We start from the raw sequence: 22,098 nt of genomic DNA on the forward strand, positions 1-22,098 counted from the left end.
CTTCTCGATTTGACAAAGAATGAACAAATACCACATTTTATCGATTATGAAGAGACACAGTACTTGATGTGGTATTTAATTTTATATCAGTACCTATTTGACGAGCAAATACTGATATATCGAAAGTAAGTAATGCTGAAAGTCCACAGGTATGTCTCGGATATCAGTAAATACACAATTAAAACACTAGATAAAGATTTCACGACACTTTTTTGCACGAATCGATTACTGTGAAAGTTTATCATGTTGCCACCAGCGACAAAAAATTCAGAATTTTTTATAACAAAACCTGATTATTTGAAATTTGCTAAAAAATACGACTACAGTTTATTGTAGGTAAGTAAGTCTCACGTCGGACAAAAAAAATTTAGCTTACATTTTTCCAATAGTCTAAACTATGAACTATGCCTGTCTATGAAGAACGTCCATTTTGGCGAACCCGTTACGCGGACTCGATCACCACGCTTCTAAACCAAATCCCAGTATCATTCCAAAAAGTGAAAGACTTTTGCCAGAAACCAGAAAATCTGGACTACGTGAAAGGATTTGTGGATGCATATCGCGCCAAATACATAACAGAATGCAACCGAGGGGAAAAAACAGGCACCCAAACTTTAGAAGACACAGAGGAAGCTCTGAGAGCAACACACACGCTTTCACCTGGAGGACGTAATGCGAAAAAGACGCAAAACTTGTCAAACGCTATTGCTTTCATTTTCCACGATTCGCTCATCGTGGAAGACCTCCACCACGAATTCACTCCAAAGCTGGCCCGAGAAATAAATAAATTAATAGGAGAGGGGTTGTTCCAAGCTGCTGGTTCGTACCGAAAAAAAGAGGCAAAACCAGCAGGATATGACCACTTGTATGTGACACCGGGTCTAATTGGAGAAGAAATGAATAAATTGTTTGAAGAAACTGGGAAAAGATTGTCGGAGGGTAATTACGAGTGGTTCCAAGTGGCTTCCGATTTTCTTGCTAGGTTTTTATTTATACATCCGTTTCCTAATGGTAATGGGAGAACGGCGAGAGTTTTAGTTTCTGTGTTACTCATAAAGTACACTCTAGTGCCTGTGTCTTTGTTTAATGTAACGTCTAGTGACTATACGCGAGATCAGTCAAACGAGGTATATTTAAAAGTATTATACGAAGCGCAAATCCTCGATAATTTCCATCTTTTGAATTCGTTAATTATTGAGAGTACTTATTTAAGTTTGGAGTCGTTTTTGATCCACTTAGATGTGGATTGAAAAATATTTTTATTGTGATAATTATTTATTACGAAGAAAAAATTTTTAAATCGCAACCTTGGCTTTTCTTTCTGGTCAATTTATAGACACACATTTCAAGTGAAACTTATTCATCATTTTTGTTCAATAGAGTGGAAATAGTGAGTGACGTGTTAGTGATTTTTTGTGAGGTTGGCAACATATTTAAAATTTTATGACAGTCGCCAATAATTCAGAATTGCCAACCCAAAAATCTGCTCCAATTTATCAATAGTCACCCAACGTTCCTTCGTTTTATCCTTGTTTTTTAACCAAAAGTGGAATCCATGATACTAAACCAAGGTACCACCAGTTACAACATTTAGTTTACAAAATTCCTCATTTGTGTGTTGTGGTTAAAACTCGTAAATGTTTACAATAAAGTCCAATTTAAGAATGATTCTAAAATCTTATTCTTTGAATAAATTTGTTTCAATGCATTCTTGACGTGCGTTTGATGTCTGTTTTGGAGGTGCACTTGAGACAGAACAGATGTTAACTGTGTCTTTTATCTTACAAACAGACCCTTTAAAACTAACCAAGCTATTTATGACTTAGTCTCCAATTCTGGCTGGAACTTTTAGCTTCGTTTTAAGTTTATACTAGAGAAAAAACAAAAGACATGGGTGGGTGGGCGGGGTTTATATTTTGCCTTTTTTTCCTAATAGTATTCTTTGAACAACACGATACTCAAAAACATGTTTTAATTTCTTGTAAAGAAATAAGTATTTTGCAGTTAAGCTCCGCCCTCTTGGTTCACGGCCAATAAAAAAAATCATCAGAATTGAGATAGGGCGGGTGGGCGGGGCTTATATTTTGACTTTTTTTCTTAATATACTGTTACCTTTAAAATTTCGTCTCTGCTATAAAAGCGAGGGAAGATACACTTGCCCGTGCTCACTTCCGGGAGAGCCGGTAGGTGGATCCGAGATTTTAATTTAGTATGAAAGGCTAATTATTTTGGCGAGCTTGTATAATTAAAAATATTTAGGGCTTTTAGTACAAAAAAAAATTATAATCTAAGTTAGTAAAAAGGTAACAAAACTACAACTAATGTCAATAACTAATTACCACAGCAAATGAACTGACGAACTACTACGCAACAACGGCCTACTAGCTAGTTACAGGAAATGCTGACTATTTCACAAATAAAAAAAATTGGGCGCCATCAAGTTTATTCGGGTACGTGAAAACTTGAAAAAAAACGTTGCAAAGCATGTAAAGAGTGAAAGAGAGAGTGAAAGAGAGAGACGCAGTTAAAAAAAACGGTTTGGTCTGGGCGACAAACGATAAGAAAATTTCCGATCGCGATAAGGCGTGTTCTTTTACTCGGAGCTCACAAAAAAACAGGAGTCTTCCCACAGGACGACGGCGACGCGCTGACCAAGTCCTGCCGCAGCCTGGATTCCCCGATGTGCAACTCACCAGGTCCGTGTCTTCGACGTCGCGATCATCCAAAACTCTGGGTCTCCTAACCGGCGCTACTCGATGATCACAGCGCCCAGCAAATTTCCCTCGTTCTCGCTGCCCTCTACGTCGCCTCTGTACGGCTCCGAAATTTCGCCCCTGGCGTGGACCCTACAGGTGGAGCAATAAGCCTACATGCGGCAAAAGGCACGAAATTTACCTTATACAAGGGATACGCCTCACTATCAACCTATGGAACTGAGTCCTCTCAAAAAAAGGAAACCATCAGGTCAAATCTCGCCAAACTCAAATACATCTACTCGCGGCACCAACTCTCTCTCTTCTCTTACTTTGCACCCCCTCCTCTCGCTTGGCCGTCTCCGTCCCCGCCAGTACTACTTCGTAGAGAAAAAAAAAACTCAAAATTTGGCGGAGCTGCCGGCGACAATCCGCAATAAAAAAAAAGGTCGAGATCGGTGACAGGCGTTCGCTACGACTGATTAAAACCATCGAGCGAGACTTCGTCTAAGCCCCTTTCACCCTCGACTCCGAGAAAAAAAATCGTAACAATACGTAGCCATTTTTTCACAACAATAAACTTAAAACATGGTTAAAATGGTAAATTTCTACAAGGAAATATGGATTTTGCAATTATGGGGCGGAGCCTAATTGCAAAATCGATATCTCGTTATACAAATTTTAAACATGTTTTTATTTCATGTTGTGACAAGAAGTCCACACATATTAAAAAACAAAAAGGCAAAATGTAGCCCCGCCCACCCACCCTACCTCAATTTCGATGACTTTTTTTTATTCGCCGTGAAGCAAGGGGGCGGAGCTTAACTGCAAAATCCTTTTTCTCTTCGGGAAATTAAAAACATTTTAATATTTTGCCTTTTTTTCTTAATGTACATCATATTCTTTGAATAACACGATCCTCAAAAACATGCTTTTAATTTCTTGTGAAGAAATAAGTATTTTGCAGTTAAGCTCCGCCGTCTTGGTTCACGGCGAATAAAAAAATCATCAGAATTGAGATAGGGTGGGTGGGCGGGGCTTATATTTTGCCTTTTTTTCTTAATATACGTAGCTGTTTTTTCACAACAAGAAACTTAAAACATGGTTAAAATGGTACATTTCTACAAGGAAATGTGGATTTTGCAATTAGGCTCCGCCCCATAATTGCAATATCTCGTTATACAATTTTTTCATTTTAAATAAGATTTTATTTCATATTGTGAAAGGAAGTCCACAAATGTTAAAACAAAAAGGCAAAATGTAGCCCCACCCACCTACCCTATCTCAATTGTGATGATTAAGAGATTAAGCCTAATTGCAAAATCCATATTTCTTTGCAAAAATTTACCATTTTAAACGTCTCTTGAGTTTCTAAGAATAAAAAAAATCATCATAATAATTGAGATGGACTGGGTGGGCGGGGTTAACATTTTGCCTTTTTTCCTATGAGTATTATATAGTATTCTTTGAACAACACGATACTCAAAAATATGTTTTTAATTTCTTGTAAAGAAATAAGTATTTTGCAGCTAAGCTCCGCCCTCTTGGGTCGCAGTGAATAAAAAAAAATCAACACAATTGAGACACGGTGGGTGGGAGGACTTCAATTTTCCTTTTTGTTTTAATATGTGTAGACTTCTTTTCACAATATGAAATAATATGGTCTGACAACGAATGAAAAATTCATCACAATTGAGTCTGGAGTGGAGCTTATATTTTGCCTTTTTTTTTTCTTAGTATACACAGCCATCTTTTCATAACAAGAAACTTAAAACATGGTTAAAATGGTAAATTTTTGTAGGAAAGTATCGATTTTGTAATTAGGCTCCGCCCCTTGGTCTGACAATGAATGAAAAATTCATCACAATTGAGTCTGGAATGGAGCTTCTATTTTGCCTTTTTTTTTTCTTAATATATGTACACAGCCATCTTTTCATAAAAGAAACTTAAAACTTGGTTAAAATGGTACATTTTTGCAATGAAATATGGATTTTGCAATTATGGGGCGGAGCCTAAGAAGTCTGCACATATTAAAACAAAAGAAAAAACAAAATATAAGCCCGCCCACCCGCCCTTTCTCCATTGTGATGATTTTTTTTATTCCTAGAAACTTAAAACACGTTTAAAATGATTTGACATTTTTGTAAGTTAATAGGATTTTGCAATTAGGCTCCGCCCCTAAGTCTGCCAACGAATGAAAACTTAATACTATTTACATCAAGGCAGGTATGGGTGAGACTTAGAATGGTAAATTCTTGTAGACAAATATAGATCTTGCAGTAATTATTATTATTGATTAGTTGATCAACAGGCGTTTAGCCCATTTATAGATCAACATAATAGAACAAACAGAATGGAAAAAAACAAGAAAAATTACAATTTGAACAGTTGTCCGACTAATCAGCAGCTATAATTACTGCTACCCCCTAAAGGGATCGGAAAACTGAAGATGAATCTTATCTGAGTAAATCGAAAACGTCTTGATGTTTGTGGTACTCCGAACACATTGCGTGGGCGAGTATTTAAGAACGTCAATACGTGGAGTTGGTAAATAAAATAATAAAAAATATGTTGCAGTTAAGCTCCGCCCCCTTGGCTCACGACGAATAAAAAATCATCACAATTGCGATAGGGCGGGTGGGAGGGGCTACATTTTGCTTTTGTTAATATCTGCAGACAGCAACGGTAGCAAAGCTTCTGAATTTGACAAAGAATGCACAAATACCACATTTTATCGGTTGTGAAGAGACACAGTGCTTGATGTGGCATTTAATTTTATATCAGTACCTATTTGACGAGCAAATACTGATATATAGAAAGTAAGTAATACTGAAAGTCCATAGGTAAGTCTCGGATATCAGTAAATACACAATTAAAACACTAGATAAAGATTTTACGACACTTGTTCAGTTTACCTGAACAGGGGTTTGGGCGTAGCCAATTTGTCCACCCTACTCCCACCCGTTTTAGGGTAGTTTACCTAATTTTATTATTTCATGCTCTCGGGGAGTCGTCGAGAAGTATCGAGAGGGTAAAGACGTGCCGACCCGAGATACCGGCATTTTATAATTATTTGTGCGATTAAATAAACCGTGTAACTAAAAGGTGATTTTATTTCGCGCAAAACATTTTGGTCCTTCGAGTAGGATTTCTCGCGGAATTAGTGGTACTGTTCTCGCCTGTATCGTCGATAAAAGCTTCACGTCCAAGACAATCTTGAGCATCGTGACATTCGACGACGACAGCATCCCCAGAACTTCTGCAACAGCTTCACATCCGAAGACGACGACATCCACAAAGCGTAGACGACTTCTTCAGCAGCTTCACGTCCAAGGCAATCTTGAGCATCGTGACATCTGACGACACATCGCCAGACTGTAGAGGACTACAACAGCATCGCCAGACCGTAGACGACTTCTTCGGCAGCTTCACGTCCAGGGCAATCTTGAGCATCGTGACATCTGACGACAACCAGTTTAAATATTAAGCGGAGCGTAGACGACTTCTTCAGCAGCTTCACGTCCAAGGCAATCTTGAGCATCGTGACATCTGACGACACATCGCCAGACTGTAGAGGACTACAACAGCATCGCCAGACCGTAGACGACTTCTTCGGCAGCTTCACGTCCAGGGCAATCTTGAGCATCGTGACATCTGACGACAACCAGTTTAAATATTAAGCGGAGCGTAGACGACTTCTTCAGCAGCTTCACGTCCAAGGCAATCTTGAGCATCGTGACATCTGACGACACATCGCCAGACTGTAGAGGACTACAACAGCATCGCCAGACCGTAGACGACTTCTTCGGCAGCTTCACGTCCAGGGCAATCTTGAGCATCGTGACATCTGACGACAACCAGTTTAAATATTAAGCGGAGCGTAGACGACTTCTTCAGCAGCTTCACGTCCAAGGCAATCTTGAGCATCGTGACATCTGACGACGACACATCGCCAGACTGTAGAGGACTTCTTCAGCAGCTTCACGTCCAAGGCAATCTTGAGCATCGTGACATCTGACGACAACCAGTAAGTGCAGTTCATTCCTTTTTTCATTAGTCCTGTATTTCGTATCAGTGTCAAGTAGAATATCGTTGGATCATTAGTAAACAATGACTACTGAAAAACTTTCTGGTTTAAATATTAAGCGGAGAACGGTAAAACGCAAATTATCTATGGCTCAAAACGTAATAAACGATTTAAAGTCATCTAAGGAAAGTGCAGCTTGTTTGTCAAAAGTACAAGTATGTTTGACTATAACCAGGTCAATTTATGACGAATTTTTCGACATTCAAAGTCAAATTGAGGAACTGGAAATTATTTTAAAACAAACATCTACGGCAGATCAGCGTATCACTTTTGACAAGGAATTTTATATCGTTGTGTGCGAATTAAAAGCATTGGAAGCCAAATATTCAGCCAAATCTGAAAAAAATTATGATATTCCTATCGTTCAAAATAGCGCTGTTAATGTAAAACTGCCAGAATTAACATTTAGAGTAGCAGCAAAATCAACAAATAAAAACAAGAAAACAAATTTAAATACCAATTCAAACAGATCGGTAACGTGCCCATATTGTTCCGATCCTCATAATTTATTTTGTTGCGCAAAATTCATCAACCTAATGGTAACAGATAGGTTAAAGATCGTGAGCTCCAAAAAACTATGTTCTAATTGTTTTCAGAACAGTCATAAAGTTACGGAATGTAAATCATCGTATGTCTGTAAAATTTGTAAAGGACATCACAATACGTTGTTGCATTTAGACAATCCCGAGCCGAACGAAATACCAAGTATTAGTAGTGACAATAATCAAGTCGAATCAGATCAATCCATTGTTCTTAAGTCAAATTCTCAACAAGTTTATTTTAGTAAAGTACTTTCAACAGCCCAAGTACAAATTTATGGTAAATTTGGAAATAAACATCAAGTGCGGCCACTGTTAGATAGTGGCTCCGAATTAAATTTTATTTCAGAGCGAAAATTATTAAATTTTAAATCGCAACCGATCGTTTTGCCAATCGCTGGTATCAATCGTTGTAATACTAGTGCCTCACAATTAGCAAGTATCAAAATTAATTCTAATTACAGACATTATGATTTAAACCTTTCATGTGTTATTTTGCCACAAATCTCGGAATTTTTACCATCCAGGTCATTTTCAATCGCTAATTTAGAATTTCCGCACCACAACAAATCACCAGATCCCGCATTTCATGTCAAAGGGACGATAGATTTATTGTTAGGTGCTCAAGCCTTCTTCGAAATTTTACAGCCTAATCGGAGATGTTTGAATAAGGATTTTATTCTACAGGAAACTAAATTCGGTTGGGTAGTGGTTAATGCTCATGGAGATAATCCGGGGGTTGTAAAACAGGGTTCTTCTTATTATGTCCAACCCGTCCTAGAACAGATGGTTGGAAAGTTTTGGCAATTAGGGTAAATGTGTACAAGAGTGCGCATATGTATAAGAGTACGCACTGATGATTTCTGGTTATTAGTGCCATCTGGGTAAGATGTAGTTATACCATTCAGAATTTAATGCTAAACCTGAGATAAAGGTGCAAAAGTGACCTGAATATAGTTTATAGTTTGGTCGTACTGACGATTTTATGTTCACACGTTGTGTGGATGTAATTTTTACCGCTTATAGTTTTAGTTTTTTGTAAGGTACGTACCAGTTCTTTTATTTTACAGTAATAATTTTCATTAGTTGTAACTTTTAAGGTGTCGTTATACACTAACAGTTTTACACTTTCTGTCCATCAAAAGCTTTTAACTTTGAAAACATTAGGTGATGTACAAATGTACAAGAGTGCGCAGCGAGGTATTGTATAAGAGTGAGCATTGCTTGCAATACGTAGTCTAATAGTCTTGGAAATACATATCATACGATAATGAATTATTTAACTCTACTACTTTGTACTGCTTCTCAAGTTGTGTGGTGGTGGTTATGGTGATTTTTTTTTTATTTTTACTTCCTGAGCGTGTTGTAATCGAGTCCGTCGACCGACTCTCTATTTTTACGTTTTCTCGTCTTTTCAAGACCCCTAAAGTACGAAGAAATAGGTCTCCCGTTTTATGTGTAGTCTGTAGTCACTTATTCCCATTTATTTTCACCTTAGAAACAAATATTTTTTCATAAAATGTAATGCGTACTCATAAGCGTTCAAATGCGCACTCTTGTGCAATGAACTGTCTAAGAGTGCGCATTTACACATCTTGACAAAAATTGAAATTACTCTTAAAATATACAGGTGTTGGGGCGTACAATTAAATATATCTGATATCTAAACATGTATATAACGAACCTATATCATAAAATTTGTCTATCCAAAAAAATTAAAAAGTTGTTGACAGTTTTACACTAAGTGCGTACTCTTGTACACATTTACCCTAGATGAATTTAAAACTTCCGTAAAACTTCAATCGGCCGACGAAATCCTATGCGAAAAGAAATTTATGAAGGGTCATAAACGCTTAGAACTGGGAAGGTATTCGGTACCATTTCCGTTCAAGGCGGAAAACCCAAACTTAGGTACTTCTCGGGAAGGGGCCATAAAACGTTTTAAATCTTTAGAATGCAAATTCCGAAAGGACGAGAATTTTAAATTATCCTTTTCGGCAGTAATTACAAACTATTTACAACAAGGTCATCCGGAACAAGTACCTGAAGACGAAATTGATAATCCACGTAGTTATTATTTACCACACCACGGTGTTTTTAAAGAAAGTACCACGACACAATTACGTATTGTGTTTGATGCATCATTTAGATCATGTAATTATAAAAGCTTAAATGACGAGTTATTAATTGGTCCAAAAATCCACTCGTTTTTATATCCAATGTTATTACGTGAAAATGTCACACATTATAATGATTTTAAGGTACTAACAAATATTTTCGAAATTGAAGAACGACGTCAGGCCGTCTATTCAAAAGCAGTAGTACAAAATAAAGGTCAATCACCATCAGATTTATTATTAAGGTACTCATCATTTTCAAAATTAATTAAGGTAGTAGCCTTTTCTTTACGATTTTTGTACCATATTATAAAATTAATTGTACAGCAGACACACTTGCGTCAGTTACATGCTGGAGCGCAAGCGACTTTAGCAGTTATTAGAGAAACATATTGGCCTATCGGGGGACGTGAAATAATTAGAAAAATTCTCCACGAATGTGTACTTTGCAGACGTTCGAAACCGATTCCCTACGAAGAAATAATGGGAAATTTACCCGAAGGTAGATTAAATCTAGTACGACCATTTCTTAATTGTGGGGTCGATTACGCCGGCCCAATTCTATTTCGAGAAGGGAGGGGTCGTGGAAAAAAGTCTATAAAGACTTATATTTGTTTGTTTATTTGTTTTGCCACCAAGGCAATTCACCTAGAAATAGTCACCGACTGTACTTCGTCAGCCTTTATTGGAGCCTTCAAAAGATTTATGTCTCGAAGAGGAAAACCTTCAAATATTTACTCCGATAACGCATCCAATTTTAAGGGAGCCAATCGCGAATTACGAGTCATACATTTCGGTGTTATTAAATCTGATGCATTTTATCCCACCTCGTTCACCACACGTTGGTGGAATTTGGGAAGCGGGTATTAAGACCATTAAATATCATGTAAAACGAGTTATAGGGCAGTCATTGTTCACATATGAAGGAATGTATACCTATTTGACATTGATCGAGGCGTGTCTTAACTCTCCACCTATAACTCCCATTATCCTCAAATCCCGACGAACTATCCGTACTCACCCCTGGCCATTTTTTGATCGGTACTGCACTTGCCGAACTTGATGTGGGCGATATCGTCATCGTGCACGAGGATAACGTGCCCCCGTTGTGTTGGTGTCTCGGTCGGGTTGAAATCGTACATCCAGGTCGCGATGGTGAAATAAGGACTGTGTCAGTGCGAACCAGAAACGGGATAGTGCAAAAATCAGTGCGGAAATTAAGCCCGTTACCAATGTAATGCGCAATTGGGCTATACATGTGTATATATATTTCATTTTATTATTGCACTCTTGTTAATTTAAATTTAATTCCTGTTATATAATCTTAGTTGACATGTATTCATTTAATTAGGGATTTTTTGTTTTTTTTTATTATTATTATGTATTAGTTATCTCAATAAGTAGGTCATCCTTGAAGTTAGTACTTCAACGGGGGGACTATGTTCAGTTTACCTGAACAGGGGTTTGGGCGTAGCCAATTTGTCCACCCTACTCCCACCCGTTTTAGGGTAGTTTACCTAATTTTATTATTTCATGCTCTCGGGGAGTCGTCGAGAAGTATCGGGAGGGTAAAGACGTGCCGACCCGAGAGACCGGCAATTTATATAATTTTTGTGCGATTAAGGAAACCGTGTAACTAAAAGGTGATTTTTATTTCGCGCAAAACAACACTTTTTTGCACAAATCGATTACTTTACTGTGAAAGTTTATCATGTTGCCACCAGCGACAAAAAAATCAGAATTTTTTATAACAAAACCTGATTATTTCAAATTTGCTAAAAAAACGACTGCAGTTTATTGTAGGTAAGTAAGGCTCATGTCGGACAAAAAAATTAGCTTACATTTGTCCTATAGTCTAAACTACGAATAATGCCTGTCTATGAAGAACGTCCATACTGGCGAACCCGTTACGCGGACTCGATCACCACGCTTCTAAACCAAATCCCAGTATCGTTCCAAAAAGTGAAAAACTTTTGCCAGAAACCAGAAAATCGGGACTACGTGAAAGGATTTGTGGATGCATATCGCGCCAAATACATAACAGAATGCAACCGAGGGGAAAAAACAGGCACCCAAACTTTAGAAGACACAGAGGAAGCTCTGAGAGCAACACACACGCTTTCACCTGGGGAACGTAATACGAAAAAGACACAAAACTTGTCAAACGCTATTACTTGCATTTTCCACGATTCGCTCGTCATGGAAGAGCTCCACCACGAATTTACTCCAGAGCTGGCCCGAGAAATAAATAAATTAATAGGCGAGGGGTTGTTCCAAACCGCTGGTTCGTACCGAAAAAAAGAGGTAAAACCGGCAGGATATGACCACTTGTATGTGACACCGGGTCTAATTGGAGAAGAAATGAATAAATTGTTTGAAGAAACTGGGAAAAGATTGTCGGAGGGTAATTACCAGTGGTTCCAAGTGGCTTCCGAATTTCTTGCGAGGTTTTTATTTATACATCCGTTTCCTAATGGTAATGGGAGAACGGCGAGAGTTTTAGTTTCTGCTTTACTTATAAAGTACACTCTAGTTCCTGTGTCCTTGTTTAACGTAACGTCTATTGACTATACGCGGGATCAGTCAAACGAGGTATATTTAAAAGTGTTGTACGAAGCCCAAATCCTCAATAATTTCCATCTTTTGAATTCGCTAATTATTGAGAGTACTTTTTTAAGTATGGAGTCGTTTTTGATCCACTTAGATGTGGATTGAAAAATATTTTTATTGTGATAATTATTTATTATGAAGAAAAAATTTTTTTGCGCTGCCATAGTTGTAATTGACATTTTACGTTGACACGTGGCGTGTCGAAATGGCAATGAAAAAGGATCTAGTGCCGCATAATACAAACGAGGAATTTAAGCTTTGAAAAAATAAATTGATTATCACAAAGTTATTACTACTAATTGATAATCATGTATCTAAAGTTATTATAAAAAAAGTGGCTCGAAATTTTAAAAAAGTGCAATTTAAGTTGTAATCTTAAATAGGGGAATTTGTTGATCAAAATTTGGATTTATAGTAATCTGACAGTTGACACTATTCGGTGGTTTGGTTTATGTTGTTGACAACTATTATGTTATTACTGTTTGTTAGTAGTTCTTGTTAATTAAATAACCGTTTAAACTTGACGTTATTCGCAACCTCACGCTGAATCATAATCACAAGATTCTCTCTGATCTGGAGCCGTATATAAAAATGTTTCCACTGGTAAGTATTTCAGACTTCTTGGGCTTGTGTCATTCTGCCGCTTTAAAAACGCTGTTAATTTATAAAATTTCGAATGATTTATGTTATGTTTGATGCCAAGAGTACTTTTCAGAACTGAATATATTGTCCACAGTGTGGATGCTTTCATAATTTCCGACTTAATTTGGAAATAAACCAAGAGCGTCGTTTCAGAAAATTCGCGTATTTTATTTTCTTCGCACCACTTGATGCATTTTTCATATTCGGCTTCATATGGATTTGTGGATTTTGCAGGCAACAAATTTGCAGTTGCTTTATCTGCAGTTTTCTGAATACGTGCACGAATTTCCATTTCAACTTTGAAATTCAAAATCTAGCCCGGACAAATTGACAGATTGGTATTTGACGTATTTGGTGATAAATTCAATACCAACATAATTTCGGTTCAGTAATATTTATTCTTTTAGCGATTGAAAAATGCTATTTTTTCAAAAAGGCAGCGCAAAAAATATTGTATGATACTCGTGTGAAAACTCCATTGCATTACTCACTTACATACAGCGCTCGACTGCGTCTCGCGCCGTATTCCCGTTCGTAATGCAATGGACCGTTTTCAACACTTGTAACATAAATAACTATTAAATCGCAACCTTGGCTTTTCTTTCTGGTCAATTTATAGACGCACATTTCAAGTGAAACTTATTCATCATTTTTGTTCAGTAGAGTGGAAATGGTGAGTGACGTGTTAGTGATTTTTTTGTGAGGTTGGCAACATATTTAAAATTTTATGACGGCCGCCAATAATTCAGAATTGCCAACCCAAAAATCTGCTTCAATTATCAATAGTCACCCAACGTTCCTTCGTTTTATCCTTGTTTTTTAACCAAAAGTGAAATCCATGATACTAAACCAAGGTATCACCAGTTACAACATTAGTTTACAAAATTCCTCAATTGTGTGTTGTGGTTAAAACTCGTAAATGTTTACAATAAAGTCCAATTTAAGAATGATTCTAAAATCTTATTCTTTGAACAAATTTGTTTTAATGCATTCTTGACGTGCGTTTGATGTCTGTTTTGGAGGTGCACTTGAGACAGAACAGATGTTAACTGTGTCTTTTATCTTACAAACAGACCCTTTAAAACTAACCAAGCTATTTATGACTTAATCTCCAATTCTGGCTGGAACTTTTAGCTTACACTAGAGAAAAAAACCGGTTTACAACATAACCTCACTTTTTCACACCGTAAAACTTTCATTTAAATGGATTCTTGTGTCGTCATGCTCGAATTTCGCCACAACTTAGTTTTAAATTGCACATTTAGTTGTAAAATATTATCTTTGGTTTTAATTAAAACTTTTCGAACCACTACACGTGTTACTTGAAACGTCAACTGTCATTTGTCAACTTTTGGCGCCAATTTGGAACAGGGAACCCGTTGAACCAATAATAATTCTCTCGTGTGTATAAAAATTTATTCCTACAATACTTTTCGTACATAACGTAAAAAATAGAACTACTCTAGAAGTAATAATAGACAATATAAAAGCTCCTAGTTTAACTAACATGATTCATGAAGGCATAAAGGCATGACGATATGATAAACTAGTCAGAAGTTATACTGCTAAATGTACCTAAAAAGGCAATAAATATTTTATTACATAGAAAAGTCTAGCAGAAACTGACAACAGGAATCGCTATAAGCTCAGCACTCGATAAATACCTCCTTATTTATTAGTGCTCTGATGTTAGTACTCGGTACTTAAAAATATATAAAACCTACGTATATATTCAAGTTCTACATTAAAATTTGGTTCATGAGCGACCGGAAAAGAACATGGACGAACAATGTGAAAAAGAAAACAAAAATAAAACAGAACTTTGAACGAGAACATTTAATCAGTCGCCACGTTTCCGTTGAGGGTGGGCTCCGGGTTGCCGTTCATTTGCGGGGTTGAAGTACCGTTGACGTGGGCGAATCCGTTCTGGGTGGGCTTCGTGGGGGTGGTAGCTGGGCTGACGATGCTGTAGACTTCACCAGTGACGGGATTTCGATCTACTCACAAAATTTTAGTTTGAATTGGCACGTGAATCGTGATTGGTTCTTACCATTGTGAGCCCTTGGTGAGGACCGGTTGGAGGTTTTTTCGTCCCAAGAGTCGACGCCGTTTCCGGTGACGGGATTGCGGTTCTTGACATCTGCAAAAGCGAAAAAGTTGGAATCTGGATTTAGGCAACACACAATACACCGGATTTTTGAAATCGGGTTGGGACGACGTTAGAGGTGAAGAAAGTCTGTTCAGGGAGTGGTACGAAGGAAATAAATCAGTTTAATTCAAAACAGAGGCTTCTAAATCTCGCGTTAATTAAAAAAATATATATATATATTAATTTAGAACTAGGCAACACACATTACACTACACATGGTAATCTTTGTAATGAACCTCTAGACCAGTGGCGTAGCTAACTTCCACTGACCCCCCCCCCGCGCAGTTTATAGTAAGCGCCCCCATACACCAAATTTAAAAAGTAATATAAAATTAATATGAAATTACTGGTTTACCAGTAGTGGAGCCGAATAACACAGATTTACAAATAATAATAATTTATACACATAATAATATAATTTTTAAAAATTGTTAATTGATTATACTGGCTTCATTCGACGTTGTCGAGAGTTCATAAATTCGCGTATGACACTGTCGAAATCTAATTTTTGGGATCGATCACACTCAATTCCTCGATTTTCCAATTTTCAATATTTAGATTTTACAATAATTTTCGTGTTTTCGACCCCAATTTTTCGATCTTTAAGTTTCTCAATTTTTAATCTTCCGATTTCTCAAGTTTTTAGATTTCTCGAGCTTTCATTTTATACTTTTGCGTTTTTTCATTTTGAGTTTTCAATTTTACAATTTTTCTATTTTATAACTTTTCCATTTTGTTTATTCGGAAAGTAGAAAAATCGGAAAATTAAAAATTGGAAAAAATTGAAGAAACAAAAAATTGCAAAATCGATAAAACGGAAAATCGAATGGAATTTGTTTTTACGATTTTTTAACTTCGATTTTTTAAACTTTTTAATCTGTATTTCAATTTTTCGATTTTTGGAATCTTCTGTTTCTCATATCTAGGTTTATCGATTTTTTTGAGATTTTCGATTTTTCCGTTTATCTTTTTTTTTAAGTAAATATTTCAATTTTGAATTTTCCGATTTCGGCCTATTTCGATTTCTCGATATTTTGAAGTCTCAAGTTTTCGATTTCGATTTCTTGGTTTTTCGATTTTCAAAATTTTCGATTTTTCTAGTATATATTTTAAATTTTCGATTTTTAAAATTTTTCATTTTTCCCTTTTATAATCTGTATGTTTCGATTTCCCGACTTTAATTTTTTAATGTGTTTAAAGTTTTCCATTTGTGGAATTTTCGATTTCTCATATCCCAATTTTCCAGTTTTAAAAATTTTTCGATTTCTCGATTTTTAAGTTTTCGCTATCTCAATTTTAAACATCGCAATTTTGGGAATTTTTCAATTTCTATACTTTTCAGATTTTCGACATTTTCATTTTCCCAATTTTGTAATTTTCATTTTCTTGATTTTATATCACAATTTTTCATTTTTCCATTATCATTATTTTTTCAATGTTTCTTTGGATTTTATAATTTTTTGTTTATTCCATTTTTTACATTTTCAATCTTTGATATTTTAAGTTCTTGATTTCCAATTTTTCTATTTAATAATTTTTCGATTTTGTTTATTCGAAAAGTTAAAAACTCGAAAAAATGAAAAATTGAAGCAATGAAAAACTAAAAACCGAGAAACTTAAAAAAAATTAATGAATCGAAGAATGGGAAAGAAGAAAAACCATTCGAATTGAAAAATTGGAAAATCCAAAAATTGTAAAATCGAAAAATTATAGAAACTTGAACATTGTGAAGTACAAAAACTGTGACATTCAAACACCGAAAAATTGAAAAATTCCAAAAACGAAAAAGTAAACAACTTTAAAAATTATAATTATTAGGAGTGGTAAATAATTAAGATGAAAACTAGAAAAACTGCAAGTGAAAAAGTAAAAAAAAAACGCAAAATTGAAAGCAGAAAATTGAAAAAATAAAGAAAATTAAAAACCCACAAAAATTGCAAATCGAAAAATTGACGAAATTAAAAACTGAAAATTCGTGAAATTTGCAAACTCTAAAATTTGAAACATCTAAAAGTTGGAAAATCAAAATCTGAAAAATCGAAAATTTTCAAAACTGAAAAGTCGAAAGATTGAAAAATCGAAATTTTGGAAAATCGAAAAACTGAAAAAAGATCGAGAATTCAAGATGTCGAAAAATCTAAATACCTAAAATTTAAAAAATAGAAAAATCACAATAACGAAAAATTTAACATTAAATAAAACACAAAATCAAAAAGTCGAAAAATCGAGAAATTGAGAAATGGAAAAATGAAAATTTAGAAAAACCAAAGATTGAAAAGCATAAAAAAAATTAAAATTGGGTATTCGGAACGTAAAAAAAATAAAATCGAAATATTGAAAAATTTTAAATTTAAAAATTCGAAAACTTGAAAAACCGAAAAACTGAAGAAATGAAAAACCAAAAATTCGACAAATTGAAAAATCTCAAAACTGAAAAGTCGAAAAATTGAAAAACCCAAAAATCGATTTCCGGTAAGTCGAAAAATCAAAATTTAAAAAGTTGAAAAATGAAAATATCAAAAAACTGAAAAATATAGACATTCTCAAAATTGAAATGTTGAAAAATTGAGAAATCGCAAACTTGAAAAATCCAGAATCGAAAGAAAGAACGAAAAGTAAAAACATTTTAAAATCGAAAAAACGAAAAATCGAGATGTAAGAAATCGAAAATTCCAAAATCGAAAAATTGGAATACACGTTAAAAAGGTTAAAATCGGGAGATCGAAGCATAACAAAACACAAAATCGAAAAATGGAGAATTTTAAAAATCTAAAAACTTGAAGAAATAAAAAATTGAAAAATGGAAAAGCCGAGAAATCGAAATTAAAAAATTGAGACATCGAAAGATCCGAGAAATGGAGAAATCGAAATAGACCGAAATCGAAAAACCGGAAAATTTAAAACTGAAATACATATTTAAACTTAAAAAAAACGATAAATCAAAATATTCAAAATTCGAAAAATCAGAAGTTTTAAAAATCGAAAGATCGAGAAATCGATATATCAAAAAAGTGAAAAATTTTAAATTAAAAAATTAGAGATATTGAAAAATCCCAAAATTGGGACAACGAAAACTTGAAAAATCGAAAAACTAAAAAATCGATAAATTGGAAAGAGGAAAAATCGAAAAATCAAAGAATTGATTAATAGAGAAATTGAGAAATGTAAAATTGATTTTTTTTTAAATTGCAAAAATTGTAAAACTGAAATATGGAAAAATTAAGTAAACTAAAAATCGAGAAATCAAGAAATCGAAAAATTGTAATTCAATTTTGCTTTATTTTTCCACAAAAATTTCGATGTCGAAGATAAAAATTCAACACGGATTCATAGACCATAGGAACACTGTTACTTTTTTTTTTAATTTATATAACATTTATTTGACCAAATTGTAGAACTGAAGAAACGAAAAATAGAAACATTGAAAAACTAGAAATCGAGAAAAAAATAATGAATCAAAGAACGAATTAAATCGAAAAACGTTCGTAAAGTCCAAAAACTAACATTCAAAGATCGAAAAATTAAAAAATTCCAAAAACGAAAAATTGAAACAGTGAACAACTCTAATAAAAATTATAATTATTATTACATATCTAAAATGAAAATTAGAAAACCTGCAAATCAAAAATTGAAGAAACGAAAAATTGAAAAATTTCAAATTGAGAAAAAGAAAAAATATAAAAACTCTATTAATTTACCTGATCTCATTTTCAATTCCAATGAACCCCTTCTTTAAAAATTGCACATTTAAAAAAAATAAATCGGTTACGGTCTGCGCCCCTTTTGACGCTGCGCCCCCCCGCATTGCGGGATCTGCGGGGGTGCTATTTACGCCACTGCTCTAGACGATAAGTTTTTCTTCGGAAAACCCCGTCGAACCTACCTTGCTTGGTAAGCGACGCCCTCCTCGGCGTGACCTTGTTGTCCGTGGGCCCGAACAGCCTGGTGAACGAGTCCGAATGCGACGACCTCCTCGGCGTGGAACTCGTCATCTTCGCCCCAGTGAGCCCCGGAGGCGAGCACAAGACGTTGAAGATCTCGCTGCCCGGATTGCGTACTCTGCAACAAAGGAAACCGTAATTGCAAGCGCCCTCGAGTGCATATCCTCCCGGAAGCGGCAATTAGGCGACTTCTTGCAAGCATGTCACCCGGTTTCGTGGCTCTTGCACATCCGCTGACGTGAGAGGATGTGGCTTATCACAGACTATCGTAAACACGAGTTCGACGATTGACGCTAAGTCGGCGCCCTTCAGACAGACGCCACGGAAAAATGGTGGCTCGCCGCACCCACGCAGGGAGATGATGGACTGGGCACAGTCATGCGAGAGGATCGCAGGCTTTGTTCAGGTGGTGAGTGCGTAGGTTTATGAAGTAGTGTTGAGGAAGTCGACGGCGATAATTTTATCAGGTTTGGTCGAAAACGTGATGCGTGTCGTGGGCTGGGCCGGCATGCGTTGGTGGACCCGGAAAATGGAGAGGATATTGGCGTTTAGGGCTTCCTGGGGTACGCGAGACGCGACAATGGAAAGGACAATGGGCAGGTGCGGACGGCTCCAGAGGCATTAATATTTTTTCGGTGACGTCACCAATTTGCTCGCTAGTTTCGGAGATTATCTGTCTAATAATACCAAACAAAAATAATCCTATAATGAGATCCATCTCCAGTGTTCATTAATTTCTTTTTTGTCTCCCGTCACGCCCCAACCTTGCCATGAACTCCCTTTTTGCTCCGGCTTACAAATCTTTCCTGTTAGCAACGTGTTACCTCTGCGTTAATTTTCTTTCATCACTTTCCTGCATTTTAAACCGTTAGGTAGATTATAATGACAGCTTATAGCACGTTATTTGCTGCACCTCTATGTTTTTCTCTTCACCACTTGAATTAGTTCAGTTTTTGTAGGTATTAGTTTCTTGCTAGAAAATTATTAGCGCGCTCATTTTGTTCACATTTTTTCGTTGTTTTTGTGTGCTTTCTTGGCAGCGATCCGTAATTGTCACAGTTTTATAAATCGGGATTAATTTTTTCTGTGTGCATTCGCATGCATGATTAAGTACAATCGATGTTATGACCGGAGGTTGTTCAACTTACTGGATTTTAGGCGAAATTTATTGTTCCGGTTTTAAAATCGTAAAAATCAGACAAATAGGACTCGTTTTGTCAGGATTTTTGACACCTTTAATATTGTCCTTCTTTCTTTGAGAAAATGATACTAATATAGATGTATATATTATACATAAAACTAAGTGCAGCTTTTTCCTTGTTCTGAGATTTCTCATAGAGACGAATAACAAAAAATCATTACGATTGAGATGTGGGGGAGGTATATCATGCCTTTTTTTCTTAACATACGACCTCATCTGTTTTAAGCTTTTGTTGTGAAAAGATGGCTAGGTATATTAAGAAAACAAAGCCAAAATATAAGCCCCGCCCACCCACCCAATTCAATTGTGATGATTTTTTTTATTCGTCGTGAGCCAAGAGGGCGGAACTGAATTGCAAAATTCTTATTTCTCTAGAAGAAATTACCATGTAAGACATGTTTTTGAGCATCGTGTTCTTCAAAAAATACAATGTATATTAAAAATTAAAGCCAAATTGAGATCGATACGGATGGGTGGGGCTTCTGTTTTTTCTTTCTTTTTTACTTAATACATATAATCTGCTTTAAACAACATTTCACGTAGCCATTCCTCGTACGAAAACAAGGATTTTGCAATTAAGCTCCGCCCCACGACTTACGACTGGTAGAAAAAAATCGTCACGATTGAGATAGGGCGGGTGGGCGGGGCTTATATTATGTCTTTTTTCTTAATATACATACTCATCTATTTTAAGTTTTTATTGTGAAAAGATGGCTACGTATATTAAGAAAAAAAAGACAAAATATAAGCCCCGCCCACCCACCCAACTCAATTGTGATGATTTTTTTTATTCGTCGTGAGCCAAGAGGGCGGAGCTGAATTGCAAAATCCTTATTTCTTTAGAAGAAATTACCATGTAAGACATGTTTTTGAGCATCGTGTTGTTCAAAACATACTATGTCAATTAAAAATTAACGCCAGATTGAGATCGAGACGGATGGGTGGGGTTTATCTTTTTTCTTTCTTTTTTATTTAATACATATAATTTGCTTTAAACAACATTTCACATAGTCATTTCTCGTACGAAAACTAGGATTTTGCAATTAAGGTCCGCCCCACGACTTACGACTGGTAGGCAAAAATCATCACGATTGAGATAGGGCGGGTGGGCGGGGTTTATATTATGCCTTTTTTTCTTAGCATACGTGGTCATCTATTTTAAGTTTTTGTTGTGAAAAGATGGCTACGTAAATTAAGAAAAAAAAAGGTAAACTCAATTGTGATGATTTTTTTATTCGTCGTGAGCCAAGAAGGCGGAGCTTAACTGCAAAATCCTTATTTCTCTAGAAGAAAATACCATGTAAGACATGTTTTTGAGCATCGTGTTGTTGAAAAATACTCTGTAAATTAAAAATTAAAGCCAGATTGAGATCGAGACGGATGGGTGGGGCTTATATTTTTTCTTCATTTTTTACTTTACACATATAATTTGTTTTAAACAACATTTCACATAGCCATTTCTCGTACGAAAACAAGGTTTTTGCAATTAAGCTCCGCCCCACGACTTAGGACGGGCAGAAAAAAATCATCACGATTGAGATAGGGCGGGTGGGCGGGGTATATATTATGCCTTTTGTCTTAATATACGTAGTCATCTATTTTAAGTTTTTGTTGTGAAAAGATGGCTACGTATATTAAGAAAAAAAAAATCAAAATATAAGCCCCGCCCACCCACCCAACTCAATTCTGATGATCTTTTTTATTCATCGTGAGCCAAGAGGGCGGAGCTGAATTTCAAAATCCTTATTTCTCTAGAAGAATTTACCATTTAAGACATGTTTTTGATTGAGATCGATTGAGATCGAGACGGATGGGTGGGGCTTATCTTTTTACTTTCTTTTTTACTTAATACATATAATTTGCTTTAAACAACATTTGACATAGACATTTCTGGTACGAAAGCAAGGATTTTGCAATTAAGCTCCGCCCCACGACGTACGACTGGTAGAAAAAAATCGTCACGATTGAGATAGGGCGGGTGGGCGGGGTTTATGTTATGCCTTTTTTTCTTAATATACGTAGTCATCTATTTTAAGTTTGTGTTGCGAAATAATGGCTACGTATATTAAGAAACAAAAGGCAAAATATAACGCCCGCCCACCCACCCAACTCAATTGTG

The 22,098-nt window shown here is 35.8% G+C and overlaps 2 protein-coding genes and 1 long non-coding RNA gene across 6 annotated transcripts in view; 1 reads left to right on the forward strand and 2 right to left on the reverse strand.

Annotated features, from left to right (window-relative positions):
• The first annotated feature begins 161 nt into the window (after positions 1-161).
• LOC135124175 (uncharacterized) lies at positions 162-12,202 on the forward strand. 4 transcript variants are annotated; one of them, XM_064049062.1, is made up of 2 exons: positions 162-336; positions 11,291-12,202. In XM_064049062.1, exon 2 carries the CDS (start codon positions 11,306-11,308, stop codon positions 12,149-12,151), a length of 846 nt encoding a protein of 281 aa, XP_063905132.1. In that variant the 5' UTR covers positions 162-336; positions 11,291-11,305; the 3' UTR covers positions 12,152-12,202. The 4 variants fall into 4 exon arrangements, with proteins under 4 accessions (XP_063905132.1, XP_063905133.1, XP_063905131.1 ...); XM_064049063.1 differs by having other exon boundaries at positions 162-332; XM_064049061.1 differs by lacking the exon at positions 11,291-12,202 and adding an exon at positions 390-1,668 and having other exon boundaries at positions 200-336.
• On the reverse strand, positions 2,224-3,388 carry LOC135123956 (uncharacterized). Its single transcript, XR_010279726.1, has 2 exons — positions 2,896-3,388; positions 2,224-2,846 (listed from the first exon to the last, which is right to left on the reverse strand). It is a non-coding gene; the product is annotated as an uncharacterized LOC135123956 (long non-coding RNA).
• A 1,888-nt stretch (positions 12,203-14,090) lies between the features above and the next one.
• LOC135123957 (uncharacterized) overlaps positions 14,091-22,098 on the reverse strand; it is a 44,728-nt gene continuing 36,720 nt past the window's right edge. The window contains exons 2-4 of the mRNA XM_064048816.1: positions 18,721-18,896; positions 14,739-14,828; positions 14,091-14,685 (exon numbers count right to left, since the gene is read on the reverse strand). Coding sequence (XP_063904886.1) covers positions 14,525-14,685; positions 14,739-14,828; positions 18,721-18,896 — 427 coding nt within the window. The 3' untranslated portion in view covers positions 14,091-14,524. The remainder of the gene's footprint in view (positions 14,686-14,738; positions 14,829-18,720; positions 18,897-22,098) is intronic.

The sequence above is a fragment of the Zophobas morio genome, unplaced genomic scaffold (assembly GCF_036711695.1).
Source record: "Zophobas morio isolate AGI-343-1 ecotype UQ-CSIRO unplaced genomic scaffold, CSIRO_AGI_Zmor_V1 ptg000007l, whole genome shotgun sequence".
NCBI lineage: Eukaryota > Metazoa > Arthropoda > Insecta > Coleoptera > Tenebrionidae > Zophobas > Zophobas morio.

Coding starts and splice junctions, on each gene's coding strand:
- LOC135124175 (XM_064049062.1), top strand. CDS start 11,306: ATGCCTGTCTATGAAGAACGTCCATACTGGCGAACCCGTTACGCGGAC.